Source organism: Rhipicephalus sanguineus, chromosome 6, assembly GCF_013339695.2.
Source record: "Rhipicephalus sanguineus isolate Rsan-2018 chromosome 6, BIME_Rsan_1.4, whole genome shotgun sequence".
In the NCBI taxonomy this organism is placed as follows: Eukaryota; Metazoa; Arthropoda; class Arachnida; order Ixodida; family Ixodidae; genus Rhipicephalus; species Rhipicephalus sanguineus.
The window spans coordinates 103,769,837-103,791,033 of NC_051181.1; the positions used below are offsets into that span (position 1 = coordinate 103,769,837).

The 21,197-nt window shown below is 47.8% G+C and overlaps 1 protein-coding gene across 1 annotated transcript; it reads left to right on the forward strand.

Moving 5' to 3' along the window:
- The first annotated feature begins 736 nt into the window (after positions 1-736).
- LOC119397447 (neprilysin-1) lies at positions 737-20,504 on the forward strand. Its single transcript, XM_037664872.1, has 5 exons — positions 737-829; positions 11,768-11,842; positions 14,879-16,753; positions 17,857-18,207; positions 19,749-20,504. The coding sequence occupies exons 1-5, from the start codon at positions 737-739 to the stop codon at positions 20,061-20,063; spliced, it is 2,709 nt and encodes a 902-aa protein (XP_037520800.1). The 3' UTR covers positions 20,064-20,504.
- The last annotated feature ends 693 nt before the right edge of the window (positions 20,505-21,197 follow it).

Sequence of the window (21,197 nt, forward strand, 5' to 3'; positions counted from 1 at the left end):
TGCTCTTCTCAAAGACATAGATGCTTTCTGTGTGTCTGCGTACGGGTTCCTTTAGCACAGCATTGCAACGCAGAACACGATTGTCCTGTTCATGACACGAGATCACTTTAAAATTCACGAATAATATGTATCAAAACCACGTCCTCACTATGGAACGCCGTACTGATAGCCTAACGTGACATCACGGAGACTGCTTCTTAAAACCCGCCGTGGTATCTTGTCACAAAGTGTCGCGCTGCTAATCACGACGGTGCAGGTTCGATGCCCGGCGGCGGCATTTGATTGGAGGCTAAATGAAAAGATCATCCGTGTAATTAGATGCGCGTTAAAAAACGGTAGGGCGTCGAAACCGATCCGCAGTCCCCCACTATGGCGCGACTCATAATCATATCGTGGTTTTGGCGCAGAAAACCCCTGCACTTATCGTTAACTATTACAGCTTAATCGTTCACGTACTGCTACTGTGCAACGCGGCAGCTGCGATGACGTCGATGCAGCATATGCACTGCAGAGGTTAAGGCATGCGTCAATATGATAAATCGCGCGCATGCACGCATGCACACACACACACACGCGCGCGCGGAAATGTCAGTCAATCAATTAATCTCTTACCAATATGTATATATATCTCTCTCGATATATATATATATATATATATATATATATAATGAGCATGACTAATAATTTTCAAAGCGGTCAAGCCGTCCCTGAAGAGTCCTCTGCGGTTCCGGTTGCCATGGAGACCAATCTGCTGCGCTCTTCTACGACTGACGAAGCCGTGATCGCTCAGCAGACCCATGCTGCGGAGTCCACATACGACGTGGACGAGGTGAGTGTACGTTACTGCTACGCGAATAAGACGACGGTGCCATCACGCCGGACGCAAACGAACGCTTTCGTCCCGAATGTTATTATACAGTCAGAGTATACTGGTAAGCAATGTCCTGGCCTATGCGTCGCGGCTTCCCAATGTCATCCGCGAACTGTTGCCATGCATGTCCGCTTGCGCTTATCAGGCTGTTTATTTAGATAACGTAAATTTTGAATTATCCCTCCTGGCATATACTTATGGTAGCCCTTGACCTCGAATACTCGAAACAGCGGATATTACTCGCGCATGAAATTGAAGTACATAATCGGCTAACTGAAATTTGCTTGGAAATTAATTTCTCTTTGGCATGTATTTTATTTGACGAATCGCAGTTGGTGAATTAGCAATGCATATCTGCTTAGAACGAACTTTTAGAGTGGCATGGATTTTGATGTATATGTCATCAAACTTGCGGTAAATTAAAACGGAGCTATTGTTCCTGTTATTTCTTCACTGCGGGATATTTCAGTGCAAAGTACCTATGAAAATGCGCAAACTTCTCGCGCGGGACTATATGCACTTTTAATCAGGTCTCGCTTAAAATGCTAGATATAGCCGGGAAACCGGACATTTTTCATCTGGTTTCCTGGATATAGCGTGCATTTAAGCAGGACCTTATTAAGAGTCTAGAGGAGAGACAAAGGTACGAGCGCTAACTTCATATTGACCAATGCGATGCGGTCGGCGCACCAGCCATTTTCTTACGTTCTACAACTTGCCATAAAATGTATTTGCAGGTCGGCGCGTCTGCTTTGTTTTCCATTTCCGCGAGAGCTTCGCGCTGTTTCATGCCTTGCTTGAATTAACCAACAATCGCAGCAACACAATGTGTTACGCTCTTCCCAATTCACCGCAATGAATAGGCACGAATAGAAAAGAGGCTTAGAAAGTGGATGCCGACAGCGTTCCCTTTTGTTGACGGCACTCGCTCGTCGCAGGCGCCTTCCTTTGAGGGCGCTCGACGGCTCGCGCTCGCGTTCTCCAGAACATTGAAAACGCGCTCGCTTCGCCGCGCTTGTCGAGGTTTGACACTGAAGAACTCTGGTACGTACACATGATGGAAGCCCGCCATTGTTACGGCTTTTGAAAGGGACCGAGGACGCGTTGCCACGGATGCAGCTTCTAGTTCACTGTAATGCGGAGGACAATACTACCACGCGCCGTTCTTTATTTTGATGCGATCCGGTTTCACCCACAACTGTTAGCATCACCCGTCGCAGGCCTCACCGCAATGTGCGGGAAGCTTCGCGATTGTTTCAGATTGTGCTGTTAAGAGCACGCGCAGGACGCGATTGGTCAAGTTTATTCGGTAGATTACGCGAGCACCGGGGTTAACGCTGGAAGGTTCGATCACTCACATATAAAAGACGACGCGTTCCACCAACGATCAAATTACTGGCGGCCGACGACTGTGCTTGCCGCTGTCAGTGTGCAGCGCGCATTGCTTGTATTTTCACTTTTAATTTTCTGGGCACAAGCTCACCCAATAAAGAGTATTCACCCATAAAACCATCGCGTGTGGTGTGACTGCACTTTGGAGCAATTGGAGCACTTTGGAGGAATTGGAGCAATTTCCCCTTCTACGGATCTGGGGCTCTGGAAGATGCCCTTTATAGTGAGCCATCCATCTCACTCGTCACGAAGATTTCGTCATGTAAACCATGCATATAAACTGCTGCTAAGTTTCTCTTTTGTCCAGCTTCATATCTACCTCTGCATCTTCCTCCCGAGGTTCTAGTGCCTGCGAATGCCGGTGACGACAGCGCAGATATTGCCACGCCCACTTCTTGTCTTGTTTTGATGTATTCGGATTTGACCGGCAGGGACGGTTATCAACGCTCTATTAAGTCCGCGAAACAGTGTTCGAGAAGCTTCGCGATTGTAGTAGATCGTTTTGTTAAGATTGCGCCCCGCACGCGAATGTTCCAGCTTTGTCGAGAGATAACGCCGCCACCAGCGATATTGCTGGGAAGTTAGATAGCGCCTGTATAAAAGCCGACCCGCTTGACCGCTTGTCAGTAGATCGACGGTCGACGCTCTGTCCGCCGCTATCAGTGTAGATATAGCTGTAGTTTGACTTTCAGTTTCCCGGCCACAAGTTCGGCCAAATAAAGAGTTTCATCTCTGACGTGCTGACTGCTGCCTTCGTCGACGTCACGACCACGTGACCACGTGACACGTGGCATTCCCAGCAACTCTTAGCGGATGCCCGGTATGCACACTCACAAGCAGTACCTCGTGAGCTGTGAAGTAGCATGAAGCACACCGTATCGGTTTTACACATTCCTGGTTCTGAAATGCCAGATCGATACACGTGCCTCTATGAACAGTTGCCGTTCATCACACAGTTCAGCACATCCGGAGAAAGTTCAACGGCAGACCAACAGAAGGTCCGAGTAGGCTTTCGCCTTCATATTAATAGAAAGTTCTAAGAATCCTCCGAACTTTTATTTTTCTACTCGAGCGAACGCCGCACGGACGAAGTGAACGAAGCACAGTCGTGAGCACGCTTAGCGTGAACACGGGAGCGCGTGCCGCATGCTGCTATCAGCGACGCCTACATGCGCACCACGTCATCTGAGCGACCCATCGTTGAAAGTACTTACTGATGATGCGATGCACACGACAGAATAATAACCACACTAGAGTGTACTAAAACAGGGGAGTGCTCGGAACGGCCGCAGTACCAATGTACAGAAAGTGAAGCCCAAACAGGGTCAATCCACCTGCGGCGCTGCGATCCGTATTCTGCAATGTGTCGTCGTTTAACAGTTGCGCGCGGCTCCGCCAAAGTGGTACAGGGGTAGAATGCCCGCTTCCCACTCAAAAGACCCCGATTCGAATCGCAGGTGTAGATGGTGGGTATTTATTATTTGCGTCACCTTTTATAGCTGTGGTGGTTGTCCTTTTTTCTTTAAACTGGCTTCTGTTCCTACGTGTTGCCACAAAAAGTGACGTAAAATGTGAAATCTCGTTTCGAGTCCCGTGTCCGCGAAAATGTCGGAGGCCAAACTTCACGTTTTATTGCGATAGCAATTATATGGACAGTCTCGGCTAGATTTTGCCGTCGCCGTCGTCATGCACCGTATAAGAATGCGTGTGTGTATATATATATATATATATATATATATATATATATATATATATATATATATAAAGGCCCCAAAGAAAAGTAATTCAGAAAAAAATCACAGCATATCCACGGAGTGAATGATGATGCGTGGGCGAAGCTGCGGAGGTTCATCGGTAAACCGTGAATCTTCCGTGAATTCTGCCCAGTACATCATCACCGACGTGAGATCGGGCGCGTTTATACTAAAGGTGCGATGAGTTATGACGACTTGCAGCTCACTTTAATTTTACATGTACGCTGTGAATTTTCATTGTTTAGAAAACCATTGCTTTAGAAAACATCTGGCGTCTTTCGTTAAGCAGCTGGCGTCTTTTCGTTTTGCTTTAGAAACATCTGGCGTTCTTTCATTTTGCTTTTAGAAAACATCAGGCGTCTTTCGTTGGTTTATTTCATCAATCAACGGCGTTTTGAAGAAAATTTTTATTGTTTAATCACGCACAGGAGAAATCTCACCAGGCACTACTTTGGAGGTATACAATGGCTGCTAATGGGAATGAGAGACAGAATAAGTCGGCTTTTAGCTAACACCTACACTTCTACTAACGTTTCCTACTGGAACATGCCAATGGCTGCTAATGGGGAATGACAGACAGAAGAATTCGGCTTTTAGTTAACGCGCACGCTGCGAATTTTTTATTGTTCAACAACGCACAGGAAAAATCTCCCACCTGCACCACCTTGGAGGTCAAGATCTGGTACTAGCGTTACGACTGGTTACGCACTACTACGACTACGAGGGACGAACGGGTGCCGTCTTAAGGAGCTTCGCCCCTAAAATGCTTCTGAAGCGCGGTATCGAACCAGGGACCTCTTGCTCCGCAGCGAGTGGCGCTAACCACTACGCCACGAAACGCAGATTCTCCACGTAGCTAACGGCGCGCGTAATATACACACCCTATACCGCTGGACGGACTGAGAGACGGCAGGCGCTTATAAGCGTTCCTTCATTACCAGCGAGATGGCGCTAGGAGCGCGACGGGCGCATTTAAAAGTCGTCAGCGAGCTCGCTCGCTTCTTCTTATATTTGCGCAAGGAGAACCTTGCCTTCCGCTGTCTGCTCGCGCGGTTTTCGCGTGGTGAGGGGAAGAGGGATGTTTCAAGCTTTCACCGTGATGTCCGCGCTCATGTTACGGAGCGTACGAAAGTCACTCGAGCTCAAGGGACGCCGCTAAACGAACAAACAGAAGATGAGCGCGAACTATTAAGTGTCACAGCTCGACACTTGAAGCACGCTAGTTTCCTTCGCTGCTTCGGCCGCCTTTGCAATAGGAGCGCTGTTCAACCTGAGACTATCCATTGGCTAGCCTCACTTCGTATAGCATTAGTTTCTTGCTATCGCATTCATTGCTTCGCCCTTGCGGCGAAACTGCGACTTTTTTGTTCAATCCCGGGCTGTGGCGCTGCAAATAACTGCGCTCTAATGTCCTGCGCTCACTGTCAAATTTCTTATATTTTACTTCACATGTTGAGTCACTTTTTGAACCAACACGTAGCAACTGAAGCTTGTTTTAAGAAACAAAGGAGTACCACTGCAGCTATAAAAGGTGACACTAAAATTAAAATCCCACCCTCTACAGCTGCGATTCGAACCTCGGCCTTTTGAGTGGGAAGGGGGCATGCTACCCCTGCACCACTTCGGCGGAGCCGCGCGCAGCTCTTAAACGAAGACACATTGCAGACTACCGATCGCAGCGCTGCAAGCGGATTAACCCTGTTTGAGCTTCAGTTTTCGAAGCTCATTCCGAGCACTCCCCTGTTCTAGTACACCCTAACCACACCGAAAACGAACTGCACATCCGCAGAGCTTCGTTTTGGTTAGGGTAGGCGTCGCTGATAGCACCGTGCTGCACGCACTCCCGTGTTCACGCTAAGCGTGCTCACGACTGTACATGCGCTCCTGGCATGCTCATTTCCTTTTTTACGAGCGAAGCTCCTTAGGCCCGCACCCCGTCGTCGCCGTTGAAGCTCCCTTCTCTTAAGCATAGATTTGGGTTGCAGTGGCCGGTGATTTAAGAGGAAATGTTTAGGCCTTTAGCGGTTTGGTTCTAGCGCACCAGAAATTCGAGGTTGAAAAATAGAATCTCTGTGCACGACTGGTTATAATGGTCGTCTTCACTTTCGCCACCTTTATCGTGGATTGTGAAATGACAACCATCATTCCAGCGCACTACGGGCGCTTTGTCGAAGCTAGTAGCAGACGCTCTCCCCACTCAGCGCCGGCGCAAAAAGACAATGAGCGCGCGCGGCGTTCTGTCGCCGCCGTCGAAGCTCCCCGCCGCATCACCGCCCGCACCCCCCTCCCACCTGTCCCCCTCTCCCTGCGTTTCACGCACCGCACTCAATCGCTCAGTCGTTCCCGCCACCGAGCGCAGCAGGCACTCTCCCCACCCGCTCCTCACCCTACCGCCTTCACGAAAGCTAGCAGCAAAATCAGGCGCATAGTCGCCTGCGTCCCATTCATAAGGAGCTTCGCTCATCGGTTGTATTCGTACACCGTACACGGAACAAATGTTAGTTTTTTTTTTTCTGGGGGGGGGGGGGGTGAGGGGGACCATGTTTCTATATCTATCTATCTATCTATCTATCTATCTATCTATCTATCTATCTATCTATCTATCTATCTATCTATCTATCTATCTATCTATCTATCTATCTATCTATCTATCTATCTATCTATCTATCTATCTATCTATCTGATTAAAAAAGTGCGTAAACAGATGTGGTGTGCTCGAGCCGACGTTTCGACAAGTGGACTTGACTTCTTCAAGGCTGGAACTAATTTCCTTGGCTCTTGTGTGTATATAATGCTTCGTACCCTCTCCTCCAATTCAAACAAAGGAGGAGGAGAGGGCAACTGCGAAAGTGGGGGTGGGGGAGAGGCCGCCGTAACGAATTGGGTGAGTCCAAAAGAAAGAGGCATTCTGTGAAAAAACAGAAAAAGGCGGTGGTGGGGGGTTTAGACGTTTCGCTGAATTATGGTTGTCAGAGGAAGCATCACTGGTAGGTTAAAATTCGTAGAAGGGCTTAACTCTCATTGGCTTTCGTTCTGCATGTACAATATTGCATGGATTCAAGAGCCCCCTTAGAAACATTTATGCCTGCTGGCTGGAGTTTATTGAACTTGTGATTAAGGTATGACTCTGCATTTTCTGTCTCTTGGGGCTGGAAGTTTGACTGAAGTATCTACAGTTTCAGATCGTCGAAGTTGTGACCTGCTACATTAAAATGTTGTGCCACTTCTTTCGGTAATTTTTGCGCCGTGTCCATGCGATGCCCGTTTAATCTAACATTAACAGGCTGCCCCGTTTTTCCAATGCACCGTTTGTGACAATATGAACATTCTATCATGTAAATAACGTTTGAACTAGTGCAGGTAAAACTAAATTTTATATGGGCGTATTCACTTCCGGTGCTTTTAACTATACCGTTATCTTCAAGGTGTTTGCAAGTCATATCTTGGACAAGAATAAGGTGTTATGTGGGCAGTAGAATGAGGGTTTACTTTTGCATGCACTAACACGTCCTTAAGATTTCCTATTGCGGCGATACACGACCTTTGGTACTTAGGGAAACGCTTTTCCAAGGCGCTCGTTGCTTGCTAGTATTGGTTAATACTTACGGAGGAAATTAGTTATGTTTGGAAGCGCACTTGAGCATTTGGTTATAAATGCTGCCTGGTGGTTGGGCTGTGCTACGGGGGCTCTTTTATCTAGTGTTGATTTCCGATCTAGTGTACATGCTTCCTTGTAGACCTCGCTTAGACCATCTTGCGGGTATTTTTTTTTTTTCAACTAATGTTTCCTTCAGGGTGCTTAAGTGGTGAACGTAGTCGCTGCCGTCGCTACAGATCCTTCTTATACGCCTCGCCTGTCCTACCCTTGTTTGCAGTGTCGCGGGTGATGATTAGTGTAATCTAGGGGTTGTTGGACGTCGGTTGGTTTTTTGTAATTTTCCTGTTCCTTTAATTTTCCTGTCTCAATAGATACCGTCGTGTCTAGAAAGTTAACTTCACCGAAACAATGGTGCATGGTAAAGTTAATGCTAGAGTGAAACTTGTCACAGTGGTCAATGAATGCGTTTAGTGCGTTTGTGTCATGTTCCCGTATAATAAATATGTCGTCTCCCATACCATAAATATTACTTCCTGCCGTTTTCTTTGTTTGGTTATCTATGTGTCAGTTGTTGTTCATCTAGAGATACTAGTGCGCTTATTACGGCATCGCTGTCTTCCAGGTTGCCATGATGGCGCATGACGTCGTGAATGATAGATCTGCCTCACGCGACCAACGCAATATTCTTGTGCGCAGGGGAACGACGTTTGGGAGAATCAAGGAATTGCCCAATACAAAGAGGTCCAGGATGGCGAATATATCGAGATGGTCCCCGTCGTGGTAAGCACTGCCATAGCGACATGGATCATATAAGTTATATCAACACAAAGCCTGTGCGAAGGGACGTAAAAAAAAAGAAAAAATGGTGCTGTGATCTCTACTGAGAAGGTCACTTGTGTTAATTATTACTGTCAATACGAACAGAGTAACGCCGACTTCGACAACAATCGCGTCAGTGTTGCGAGAACGCACGAAGCGTTAAAGCTCTGGCTTGCACGAAAAAAAAAAAAAAGATGAGGAAGCCATTAGAACTGTGGAAAACGTTTAAAGCATCTAAAGGCGCTTGCTTCCTGACGAGTGGTTAGAGCTTTGGTATTCGGTACTGAGTAATAACCTTAACAGTAAAATATTTCTTGTCAGAATGAAAGGTCAATGCTCTAGAACGTCTTCTTTCTATCTATCTATCTATCTATCTATCTATCTATCTATCTATCTATCTATCTATCTATCTATCTATCTATCTATCTATCTATCTATCTATCTATCTATCTATCTATCTATCTATCTATCTATCTATCTATCTATCTATCTATCTATCTATCTATCTATCTATCTATCTATCTATCTATCTATCTATCTATCTATCTATCTATCTATCTATCTATCTATCTATCTATCTATCTATCTATCTATCTATCTATCTATCTATCTATCTATCTATCTATCTATCATATTAGGGGTGTGCGAATATTCGAAATTTCGAATATTTTTCGAATAGTGTTTGCTATTCGATTCGATTTGCACTGGAATTTTACTATTCGAACTATTTGAACTTCCCAAAAACAAATACAGTCAACGTCCGATTGAAAGTGACCCCTTCAGATTTTAAATATGTTTCACCTCATAACAATCTCGTATTGCGGCAAAGCTGCCGCCTTTCAAGCTCCGTTACGGTCGAACTTTGCCAAGACAAAGTCAACGTCCGATTGGAAGTGGTACCTAGATTTTTAATATGCTTCACCTCAACACAAGCAAGTATTGCGGCAAAGCTGTCTTTCAAGCTCCGCTACGGTCGCAAATGTATTAATTCAAGAAAACGCTGGTTCCAACATGGAGATGAAAGATGTGGCAGAGTTGGGGGCTCAATTAATGCTACTTTGGGCCGGAAATTTGGGCAGGAAGTCCGAAGAATCAGACGCCGAAGCTCTTTAGCATCCAAAATTTCAGTTGTTGTTATGTATCGACGTCTACGAGGCAGATTTGGAACTCCAGACTTGAAGGGAGCACATCCTTGTCCGCCACATCGATTGGGCTTCCACAGAAGTTGAAAGAGGAGGAGAGGCTGAGGAAATGGCATCTTTGCCTATCACGTGTAAAGTGTTGTCGGCAACTTTCGTTGCACCAAATCATGTACATAAACAGAATTCAGCCTCTACATTGCCTCATTCTTGATAAGACATCTATGAAACACCACCCCGCATATGCTTCATCAACCTAGTGAAAAGAAACACTTTCCTATTGCTATCTCATTCGAATATGCTTAGGAATCCTCTGTAACTTTTTTTTCTGCAATTTCACTTCGAAGTATATTTTGTAAAAAAAAACGAAGGGGGGGGGGTGGCGGCGCGTTAGACGTTTCGCTGAATTATGGTTGTCAGAGGAAGCATCACTAAACTGGTAGGTTACAAATTTGTAGAAGGGCTTAGCTCTCATTGGCTTTCGTTGTGTATGCACAAAATCGGATGGATTGAAGAGCCCCCATAGAAACATATATAACTGCTGGCTGGAGTGTATTGAACTTCTGAATAAGGTATGACTGTATATTTTCTGTCTCTTGGGGCCAGAAGTTTGACTGCATTATGTACAGTTTCAAATAGTCGAAGTTCTGACCTGCTACATTAAAATGCTGTGCCACTTCTTTCGGTAATTTTTTCCACGTGCCCGCGCGATGCCCGTTTAATCTATCATCATCAGGCTGTCCTATTTTTCCAATGTACCATTTGTGACAATATTGTCGCTGTGCAACCGAACAATGGACAAGGACAACTTGCGACAGTGAAATATCGTGTTCAAACCAGCTGTACAGGAAAACGTCGTCTTCGTCTTTCATTCCGAAACTTACTGCCTCGCTAGCCAGAGTCTCTAAAACCTCCCCATCGTCATTCTCTTTTATGTACACAGACGTGTCAATATGAACATTCGACCATGTAGATAACGTTTGAACTAGTGCAGGTAAAACTAGATTTTATGTGGACGTAATCACTTCCGGTGCTTTTAACTATACCGTCATCTTGAAAGTGTTTGCAGGTCTTATATCTTGGACGAGAATAAGGGGTTATGTGGGCAGTGGAATGAGGGTTTACTTTTGCACACGGTGTAAGATATATACACTTTAGGTGAGGACACTCGCCAGACGCCATCGACCAGATAAAGTAACAACGCTGAGCACCCGTCGGTCCGCTGACGGCAGCGGATACCTATCGGCGGGATGACGCAACTTCAACACAAAAACGCGTTCCCGTAGCAACTGGCGCTTCGCGGGAAATCTGAATTTCCTAGTCAGCGAACGCGGCCATGGTACGCCAGCAAGTAAAGTTAGAAACGCATACTGCGTTTTTCGCGAGCAAAAAACGACACATGCGGCGGACGCCGGCGTTGCCGCCGACCACGTTGGTTGCTATAGCAACGGTGCAGAAAGCATTTTTTCTCCTCAAGTTGCGTCTTCCCGCCGCTAGATACCCGCTGCGGTCACCGGACCGACAGACGCGCGCCGTTGTTACTTTATCTGGTCGAACGCGCTCTGCATGCAAGCCGAGGAGTGTCCCCACCTAAAGCGTATATATCTTGCACCGTGCTTTTGCATGCACTAACATGTCCTTAAAATACCTATTGCGGCAATACACGACTTTTGGTACTTAGAGAATCACTTTTCTAGGGCGTTCGTTGCTTGCCAGCATTGGATTATACTTACGTAGGAATTTATTTATGTTTGGGAGCGCATTTCAGTATTTGGTTATAAATGCTGGCGGCTGGTGGGGCTGTCTACGGGGGGCTCTTTTAGCTGGTGTTGATTTCCTATTTAGGCGTTGTTGACTGTCTCTTGGTTTTCTGTAAAGCGCCGTCTTTAATTTTCCTGTTTCAATAGATACCGTCGTGTAGGAAGGTAATTTCACTGTAAGAATGATGTATGGTAAATTTAATACTAGAGTGAAACTAGTTAGTAGTGCCATGTGCCCCTACAATAAATGTGTCGTCTCCCATATAATGAATATGCCTTCCTGCCATTTTTTTCGGATATCTATCTGTCTGTTGTTTATCTAGAAATACTAGTGCAGTTATTATGGTATCGCTGTCTTCGAGGTTGCCATGATGGCACATGACGTCGTGAATGATAGATCTGCCTCAAGCGACAAACGGAATGCTTGTGCGCAGGGGAACGACGTTTGGGACAATCAAGGCGAAGAGGTCGTCCAGGACGGCGAACTTATCGAGATGGTCCCCATCGTGGTGAGCGCTCCCATAGCGACATGGATCATATAAGTTATATCAACAGAAGGAATGTGCGAAGGGACGCAAAAAAAGAAAAAAAAAAGAAATTATGGTGCTGTGATTTCTGCTGAGAAGCTGACTTGCGCTAATTATGACTGTCAATGCGAACACAATAACGTCGAGTTCGACGAAAATCGCGTCAGCATTGTGAGAACGCACCAAGCGTTAACGCTCTGGCTTGCAAAAAAAAAAAAAAAAAAACATTGAGGAAATCACTAGAATTGTGGAGAACGTGTAAAGCATCTGAAGGCGCTTGCTTGCATGCGGAAAATTCTTAACTCTGCTCTGTTCTTCCTGACAAGTGGTTAGAGCATTGGTACTCGGTACCAGAGTTCCTGTGCTTTCTGCTGCCACGTTATACCTACAGACTTCTTAATCTCATCCACCCACCTAGTTTTCTGCCTCCCCCTCACGCGTTTGCCATCTCTTGGAATCCAGTGAGTTACCCTTAATGACCACCGGTTATCCTGCCAACGTGCTACGTGCCTGGCCCATATCCATTTCTTCTTGATTTCAACTATGATATACTTAACCCCCGTTTGTTCCCTGACCCACTCTGCTCTCTTCCTGTCTCTTAAAGGGGCCCTGCAACACTTTTCGAACATGCTCAAAAAGCGCTGCCGATCGGTAGTCGAGGCTCCCGAGAACACGCGAGCCAAATATTACAGCGATGCGCACGGCCTGGAATTTACAATAAATTCTCAAAGTCAGCTGAAAATCGCTCCCTCTTCTCTCGACAAATGATGTATTAGTCCGCAAAATATGACGCGATTGTCGGCAGTTCCACCATTGGCTGATGTTATAATCACGATAACACCCTCATTATTACTTTCGTAGTTAATTTTGAGTTCAATAAGTAGATAATATGTATGTTTATATTCTGTTACCGCGTTAAAAACACCGAACAAACATTAATATTAGCACTTCCGGTCTCACCGACAGCTCGTCTGCTCGTAGTTGCGTGGTTCCGTTTTCTTCGCCATGCGCAGTGCCGAAAACGTGAATATTTCTGTGCTTTTGACCATCGCCGGTTGCCGTTGAGAGTTGCAGCCGTTCGAGTGTTGCCTCGTCAGCTGAGAACTGCATCGTCGGCACGTTCTCACGACCGACCGAGGCACGGGCGCAGCGTGTCTCCGATATCAATGCTGGCGTCCGGTAATGGCGGCGCTTCGGGGTCGTCTGCCAGTGCCGTCTTACGAGGCGGTGTATCGGAGTATGGGCCGAAACCGATCTCAGCTGTCATTCGTTCCAAACGAGCGCGCAGGTTTGCTTCCATGGTTGGCAGAGCGATGAAAACACTACGGCGTTCGAGGTGCACACCCAACATTACCAAACCGACGCGCAGTTTTCAAGCACGCGCGATATCGGCTCCGCTCGACGAGAACGACGCAAGCCGACCGGAAGTGGCGGCACAGACCACGTGGTTGCGCCCAGACGTCAGAGAGAAAAAAATGAAGAAAAAAACACCGCCGGCGCTCTTGGGCGGAGCCTCGTTCCTCTGCGCTGCCTCCCTCGACTCGCTGCCTAGCTTTCCGCGCGCGCTCGCGGCGTTGAGTTGAGAGAGAAAGCTGCGGAACGTGATCTCTATAATTTGGTAACACCACTTAGACTTGACGGATTCGAAAAATGTTTGCGGCATATGACTCGTGAAGAGTCATACGTCAATAATGAGACTATTCCAATATAACTAAGAAAGGTGTTGCAGGGCTCCTTTAAGGTTACACCTATAATTTTCCTTTCCATCGCTCGCTGCGTCGTCCTCATTTTAAGTTGAACCCTCTTTGTAAGTCTCCAGGTTTCTGCTGCGTAGGTAAGTACCGGTAAGATGTAGCTGTTATATACCTTCCTCTTGAGGGATAGTGGTAGACTACCATTCATGATTTGATAATGCTTGCCGAATGAGCCCCATCCCATCCTTATTCTTCTAGTTATTTCACTCTCATGGTTCGGCTCCGCGGTTACTACCTGTCCTAAATAGACGTACTCCTTTACAATTTCCAGTGTCTCGCCCCCTATCGCAAAGCGCTCTTATCTGCCACAGCACAGGACCGGGTTGATTGGCGGAACATGGGAGAGACCTTTGCTCTGCAGTGAGCGTAGACAGGCTGATGATGATGGCGACTAGAGTTCCAGCGTTTAAAGGGACACAAAAGGCAAATAACATTTAATGTCATAGTGAAAGGTCAATGCTTGATAATGTCTAAAATGCCACCAGTATGCGGATCAGTAATAAAGATATTAAGGTAAATGTAGGACACGATTTGCGCCACCAGTGGGACATTCCGGAACACAAGCCTGATGACGTAGTAGGGCCTCAGTAATCACAAGTATTCAAACTACCCATGACAAAAAAGAACATTTAATCGCGTTAAAAGACGGACTAAAATCCAACTTGTGCATTTCAGTCCGAAGGTGCTATTCTGGACATTGTCAAATTCCGCCATGTTGTCAAATTCCGCCATTGGTCAACTTTGATTGGCCCAGAGGGCTGCTACGGCCTTTCTGATGGGCTTAAAATGCCGCCTTTACAAATTTTGACCTATGTGGCGGTATTTTACAGTGTCCAGAACAGCACCCCCAAATCATGCAAAAAGCACCTGAAGATTCCCTAGATAACTACGCAAGTTCTGTTTTCGGCGGGCCGTGCGGCGCCCTGCGGCGCCGTAGCGCCTTCAAAAGCTGTAAGCCTTTAGCTCTGCCAAATGAGCTTCCGCTCATTCGTTTCTAAGTGGCAAACTTTATCGGACGTTTTGTCGCACCTTATACTGAATAAACGGCACAGCTTTCCTTCGCGAACGTGATCTCCCAAAGCAATAATGCGTGGTCGTTACACGAAAAGGTCAAACTGGTTCCGTACTTAATTCAGTGATTTCAGTTAGCACTTCCCAACGGCTTAGAAGGCAAGAGTTTTCGACAGGCAGCGGATGCGTTACCGGAACCGCGTGCATTCAGTGATCGAATGTCGTAGAACTGGCTCGACAATTTTTTTCACAGGCTGCCGAGAATGAAGATCAAGCGCAAGCGGCGGAAAGCGGCACTAGTAGCGAGAGCGAGGCATCGCAGGCGTCCGCCGCTCCCGTGGAGGCTGACCCGGAAACGGGAGTAGTCGAAGCCGTTAAGTCGGCTCCTCCTCCTCCTCCTCCTCCTGAAGCCGCCGTCTCACCGCCACTCGCCGAGCTGATCGACGACCAGAAGCTGCAGGCCGACAAGGAGGCCGAACGGATGGACAAGGAGATGCGCGACTACGAGCTCACTACCGTAGAGCTGTACCCGGAGAGCAGGCTAGTCATTCTGCTTGCCTTGCTCTGCATCTTATGGATCCTTTTTCTCATCCTGACCGCCGCGGTCAAGCACGGAGTCAGACCCGGCTGCGAGACTAGTACCAGGGCCGACGGCAGCTCCCACGACGACCACAGCACGGAGTTAACTACCGGTGGCGACGAAACGCCACCAGGTGGCCGGACTACGGGTCCCACCAGCATAACACCCTCGGTCGGTCCCGTTGGACCCGTCGTACCTACACGGCCCCCGCGCACTACGGAAGAGCCGCTGCACGACGTGTTCATTTGCTCTACCGAGTACTGCAAGAAGGAAGGCGACTACCTGAGAAGTCTGACGTCGCAGTCGTCCAAGCGGGCCTGCGATGATTTCTACGAGTACGTATGCGAGGCCTGGAAGAAGTACGCCACTCCGCTGCGGGACAACCAGCCTGGCGCTGCTGTCTCCACCGACACCCTGCTACAGAGGGCCATGGAGGACCGCTTGCTGGCGTACATCAAGGATCCAACGCACGCTGACGTGGCACCGGCACGTACCATGCATGAAAGCTGCACGAATCGAGCCGACGCGGACGCGGCACTCCTGAGCGTGAAGGAGTTGTTCCGAAGTTGGGGCTCCGAGTGGCCCCGCACCGCCAGTTCCGGAGGCACACCAGACGATGTGTGGCGGTTCGCCGGCAAGCTGCTGAGAGTCCTCGGTGTGCCCTCTATCGTAGGCGTCGAAATTGGCCTGGAACCTCGCGACCTGGACAAAACGATCGTCGAGGTAGGGCCACCAAAGGGGACCATCTTCTACGCCAAAGACATCTCCGACCATCGTGTCATGGCACTGTTCACTGATGCAGTACGGTCCGCCGCGCAGGAGCTCAACCCCCAAGATGCCGCTGCTGCCAACGCCGCCGGCACAGACGTGTCGATCGCGCTCGCGTCGCTCTCGTTGCTCCATCTGGACGACCTCGGAACTTCGCCGCTTGACTTCGAGATCGAGAGTTTCGGGGCGCTAGGCAAGGGTGTGCAGGCGTTCATGCGCGTCGTCTTTGAGAAGGTCACAGCTTTTAGCGCCGGTACTCGCGTAATGGTGCACCGGGGTCAACTGGTGCGACACGACATCGACAATACTGTAAATAGCGCACCACCTCGAGCGATGCTCAATTACCTCGGACTTCTCGCCCTGGTGTCTCTGGCTCCGTTTCTGCCGGACCGGCTCGCTCAACTTCGCGTGCTTCACTCGGTGTACACTCTAGGGCATGCCGAGGCCCCAACCACGGAGCGACTTTGCCTTCGCGCTGTGGTCCAGGCGTACCCGGCATGCATAATCAAGGCTTCTCGAGAGGTTCACAAGGACGTGCGGCGGTCCGTGTGGTTGTCACAGCTGGAGTCGCTCTTTGTTGGCTACGTGCACGGCGTTTCTTGGATGGACAACCTCACGTCACTCTTCGTTCGCTATAAGATGCGCCACCACCGCTTCGAGAGGTTTTTCCCGACCAGGACCTTAGATCAGTGCAAGCAAGCCGCTACCCAAGGCACACCCAAGGCCATGGATGCTTTCCTGGGAGCGGTTGGCCTGCGGCAAACGGAGATACTCAGTCAGGTGCTACACAGTTTTTGTATACTCCGTCGTGGTATTTGTCGCGTAAGTGAGGGTCCTCGGTATGGCATTCGGTGGCATTTATTTGTATAATCAGTAATTTTTTTATCTAGACGTTATGAAGACCATGGCTGTGATGTGGCAGGTGTGGGCTAGTAGGTAGTTCGAAAATATGAATCGCGAACAGTAGGACATTTTTAATTTCCTGTGTGCTTTTGTAATCCCTGTAACCTCGGTCTCCTATGCGTGTGTGTGGGAAAGAGGAAGAGAACACTAAGGAGTTGATACGTGAAGTTTCTTGACATTATGCTGAGAAACATCTATAGCATCGTTTTCATTTTTTAGTTTAGTTATTATAGATATTTATTATATGATATTGGTATAGGCGGTGCTAGTGGTGGCCAAACTGGCCAATTTCTTAGATTTGTCAAAAAAGAAGAACGAGAAAGGCAGATGGTATAAAAGAAATTATGAAAGTGTGTATTTCTCTTTGAATTTCTTTTTATTCTGCTTTGCCTGTCCAGTTCAGCAATCGTGCTTTGTGGTTCGTCCCTTGAGTTATACAGCAAAGCAATGTCATCAGCAAATGGCAGGTTACTGATGTATTCTTCCATAACTCTTATTCCCAGCTGCTCCCAATCCAAGGCAGTGAAAACCACCTGTAAACATGCCGTGAATGGAGGTCGTATCTCCTTGCCTTATACCCTTCTTTGCTGGAATTTTCAACATCAGCCGACTCTCCAGTGTGCCTTGCTTGATGATCGGCCTTTTACAGAAGAAAAGATCTCGGGAGCCTGGCCTCACAGCTGATCAGCTCAGAAAGCCGCACGAGCCTTCCTGCACTTCTTGAAGGCAACATAATTCAAGGACCACCTGCGACGCGCTGCACTGTGTGTGTGTGTTATGAAATGTGTACATTGATGGTTCTCTCTCCTCTCTCTCTCTCTAGTTCACCCCCTTATTACCGAGCTACACTTGTAGAGTAACAAACTAGGCGTAGTATAGTTTAACCTCCCAGCCTTTCCTGTATTCCATCTCCCTATTGGAATTTTATTGCTCTCTTTATGGTTCTTGGTTATACTAATATTCCTGTTCCCCGGATCCAGTATGGAAAGAGCCTGCTCCCCGTCGGTCTGGGTTCACCACTCTCCGTCTGGGCCCGGTATCGGCTGTGCCTGCAGCTGATGCAGATACCCGTCGGGCTGGTCAACATCTCGGTGCCCACGAACGGCACAGTCTTCGCGCTGCACCTGGCGCGCTTCGCCGTGCGCCTGTACTCGGGCCTGTCGCAGCTGCTGTACGAAGGTACCGTGTACGAGCTGGAGATCCCGCTGTACTTCACCGAGGAAGCGGAGCGCGCGCTCGACGAGGCCCTCGACTGCCTGCTCTGCGACGCGCGACGCCGCTTCCCGTACGGTCTCGACGCTGACCGGGTGCGCAACGCCCTGCTCGAACAGGTGTGCACGCAACCTTTTGACGGTGGTCTAGTAGTTATGGCGCTCGACTGCTGACTCGAAGGTAGCGGGATCGAATCCCGACCGCCCCGGCTGCATTTTCGATGGAGGCGAAAATGTTTGAGGCCCGTGTACTTAGCTTTAGGTGCACGTTATGAACCCCAGGTGGTCGAAAATTTCGGAGCCCTCCACTAAGGCGTCCCTCATAATCATATTGTGGCTTTGGGACGTTAAACCCCAGATATTAGTATTATTAACCTTCTGGTGAAGAGACGTCAAAGGTACACGGGAAAGAAAATTAAAAGGGGTCATGACACCCAATTTTCGATCATATTCTGTGTTATGTGGGTAAATCCTTGCGCGTCCACAAAAAAAAAAAAAATTAGAGAAAGCTGACGTAATTTTAGCGCATTTGGTCAAGCACCTAATTTATGATTGAGTATTTTTATAAACACGCCAGCGGCCTGAAAGTCGCGCAACACTGGCGCACTCGCAAGGCGTGACGTAACAAGCTTCTTGCTGTGCGAGCGTCTGCATTCCGGCGAACGGTTTTATTCCGTAGTCAGCTGCACGCGCAATCGAGCTATTTAAGCTTTCTTCAGTTTGGCATTGGAAATGAAAGATTTGCAGCGGCTGATTGGTAGAAGACCACGGCTCTGTTCCATGCAGCCCACGACGTCACACACGCCATGAAAAAAAAAAAAAAAGGCGGTCGCCAGCGGTGTGTGGGGTTTGTAGCCGGCGTCTTCTAGGGCTTATTTTCCACTGAAATACTCCTTTATAGTCCATTTTTCATATATGTTTAGGCACAATAAACCCTCTACATTTATTTGTCGCTGAAAACCACGTATTGTTGGTTTAGTGGCCCCTTTAAATTGTATAACATAATGGCGAACAGGACACGGACAGTAGAAAGACAACTGGCTGTATTCGGTGTCTCTGTACTCGTCCGTGTACTGTTCGTCAATATCACGTTTCACAGCTACAGTTTTAACCAACCAGCCTAGCAAACTACGTTCAGAAAGAAAATAATTCCACCTGTATTAGCATGTTACATCCTTCCAGAATACTCGAAGCATCACTATACACAGGGTGTTTTTTTAGACAATACAGATGTTTAATAAATATCCTATGACAGTAAGGCTCCTGTAGTTTTCGCACACAAACTCTACGTTGAGGATGAAATACCTTGCCGCAGCTAAATGACACTGAATCGAGTAATTAGCAACGTATTTTTATTTCTCTTTTTAATTATTGACTTGAGGGCAGCTGTTTATATTAGAAAGTCGCAGTGCGCGACAGATATTGGCATACCCTTTTGTTAGAAATCACGAAAGGTGCGCGCAATTCGAGACACTCAAAATGCTATTTCAATGGCAATATCGGAACTGATCGTGCGCCCGGCGCACGGGAAACGCGACCACTCTGTTAGGTCAGAACGGAATTTCCCGTGACAAGGAATTGAGAAAGCTTGAATACGATACGGGCATTCTGGCATTTGAACCATCACCCTTTTGTTTTTCGTTGCGTTACGCTGCTCTAAGGTTCTGGCCCTCCAGCTGGCATTCATGGCCTTCCGGAACCTTATGGGCGTGCGTCGCATCTGGCATCGCGACTTCCAGCTGTCCACACTACTGGGCGTCACGGCGGACCAGCTCTTTTTCCTCTACTACGCCCTAGACAACTGCGAGCTTAGCGACGAGGTGTTCGAGTCGCACCAGTTCGAGGCACATCGACGCCTGCCAGCCTCTGTACGCGTCAACATGGCTCTGCGCCAGTCCGTACACTTCGCGGACTCCTACGGATGCGCGGCCCATACGCCAATGGCGGCCGGAGAGCCCTGTCGTCTTCTCCGCTAGGGGCCGACACCGTACCTGCGTTGGCGGCGCCACCTTGTGCGTGGTTTGAACAGTACAAGCGGAGCTGCTCCATCCACAAGGATTTTCGGCGCTAAAGGAAGGGAAATCGAAATAGTTTTGTGGACCTTTTGTGCGGTTTTTGAGTGTGTGGCCGCCGTATATGTCGCATGATGCGGAAACAACTTTACTGGTCGCTTTAAGTGGAATACCCGCAGTGAGTGTGGGGAACTCGACGCCTGACTTCACTTATAAAGAATTGGCTGCCTCGTGGACGATGGGACGTAATTCAGAGTGCCGTAAACGTTTTTGTCATTAGTCGTTGAACAACACTTTACAGGGCAGCGGGATTTGTGTTAACTTCAGGTACACATAATCGTCCTCTTGAGCGCAATTCATTCAGTGGAAAAATGCACTTTATTATATACTTTCCTTTATTAGAACATAGCGCTTACGTTCTTATAGACGTTTTCATTAGCTCGACAAGCTATGAAAGTGAAGCAGTGTGAATCAAGGCTTTACTTGCCTATACTAACATTTCTTCTGTATATAATTAATTTTTCACATACACTTGGTCTGTTTGTGCGTACACCCGGCGTATTGTGTAATATTTTAGAGGCGCGGACTCTCAGCGCACCCTATTGATCGACAACGAAATCCTGTTCAGTGTCACAGATGCCTAATTTTATAAAAAAAAAAATGTTGTCGTCTGTTCTATGCGGCGTCCACTGGGATGCTTTGCTTTCATTAGAACACCTTCGTTTTACTGAGAGCATGTTCTCTGTGAGCTGTTTATACTAACGCAACAGTTTGTGCCACATTCTTGCCACGCTTTCTTCTTACAGTCGCACCTTGTTCGTGAAAACCTGCCATTTCTCCATGTCACAATTGCACTACAGGTACACGAAGAGCAATGCCAGAGAAAAGAGACGCCTCGTTGTCGGTTGACCAGACTTGATATACTCACATAAGGGAGGCCCTCTTAGGTTGCCCTACCGGAGTAACCTCGTACTACAAGTACACGAAGTGCAGCAGTAGGATTCCGTTTACTTCTGGCTACCGCTTCGTGCGCGTTTTCTCTTCCGGCTTCCAGTTGCTCAGGAGAGCTCGGGTGAAGAGTCGGCTTTACCTTGTCGC

Coding starts and splice junctions, on each gene's coding strand:
- LOC119397447 (XM_037664872.1), top strand. CDS start 737: ATGGAGACCAATCTGCTGCGCTCTTCTACGACTGACGAAGCCGTGATC. Junction 11,843..14,878: donor TCGAGATGGTCCCCATCGTG/GTGAGCGCTCCC, acceptor TTTTTTTCACAG/GCTGCCGAGAATGAAGATCA. Junction 16,754..17,856: donor AAACGGAGATACTCAGTCAG/GTGCTACACAGT, acceptor CCCCGGATCCAG/TATGGAAAGAGCCTGCTCCC.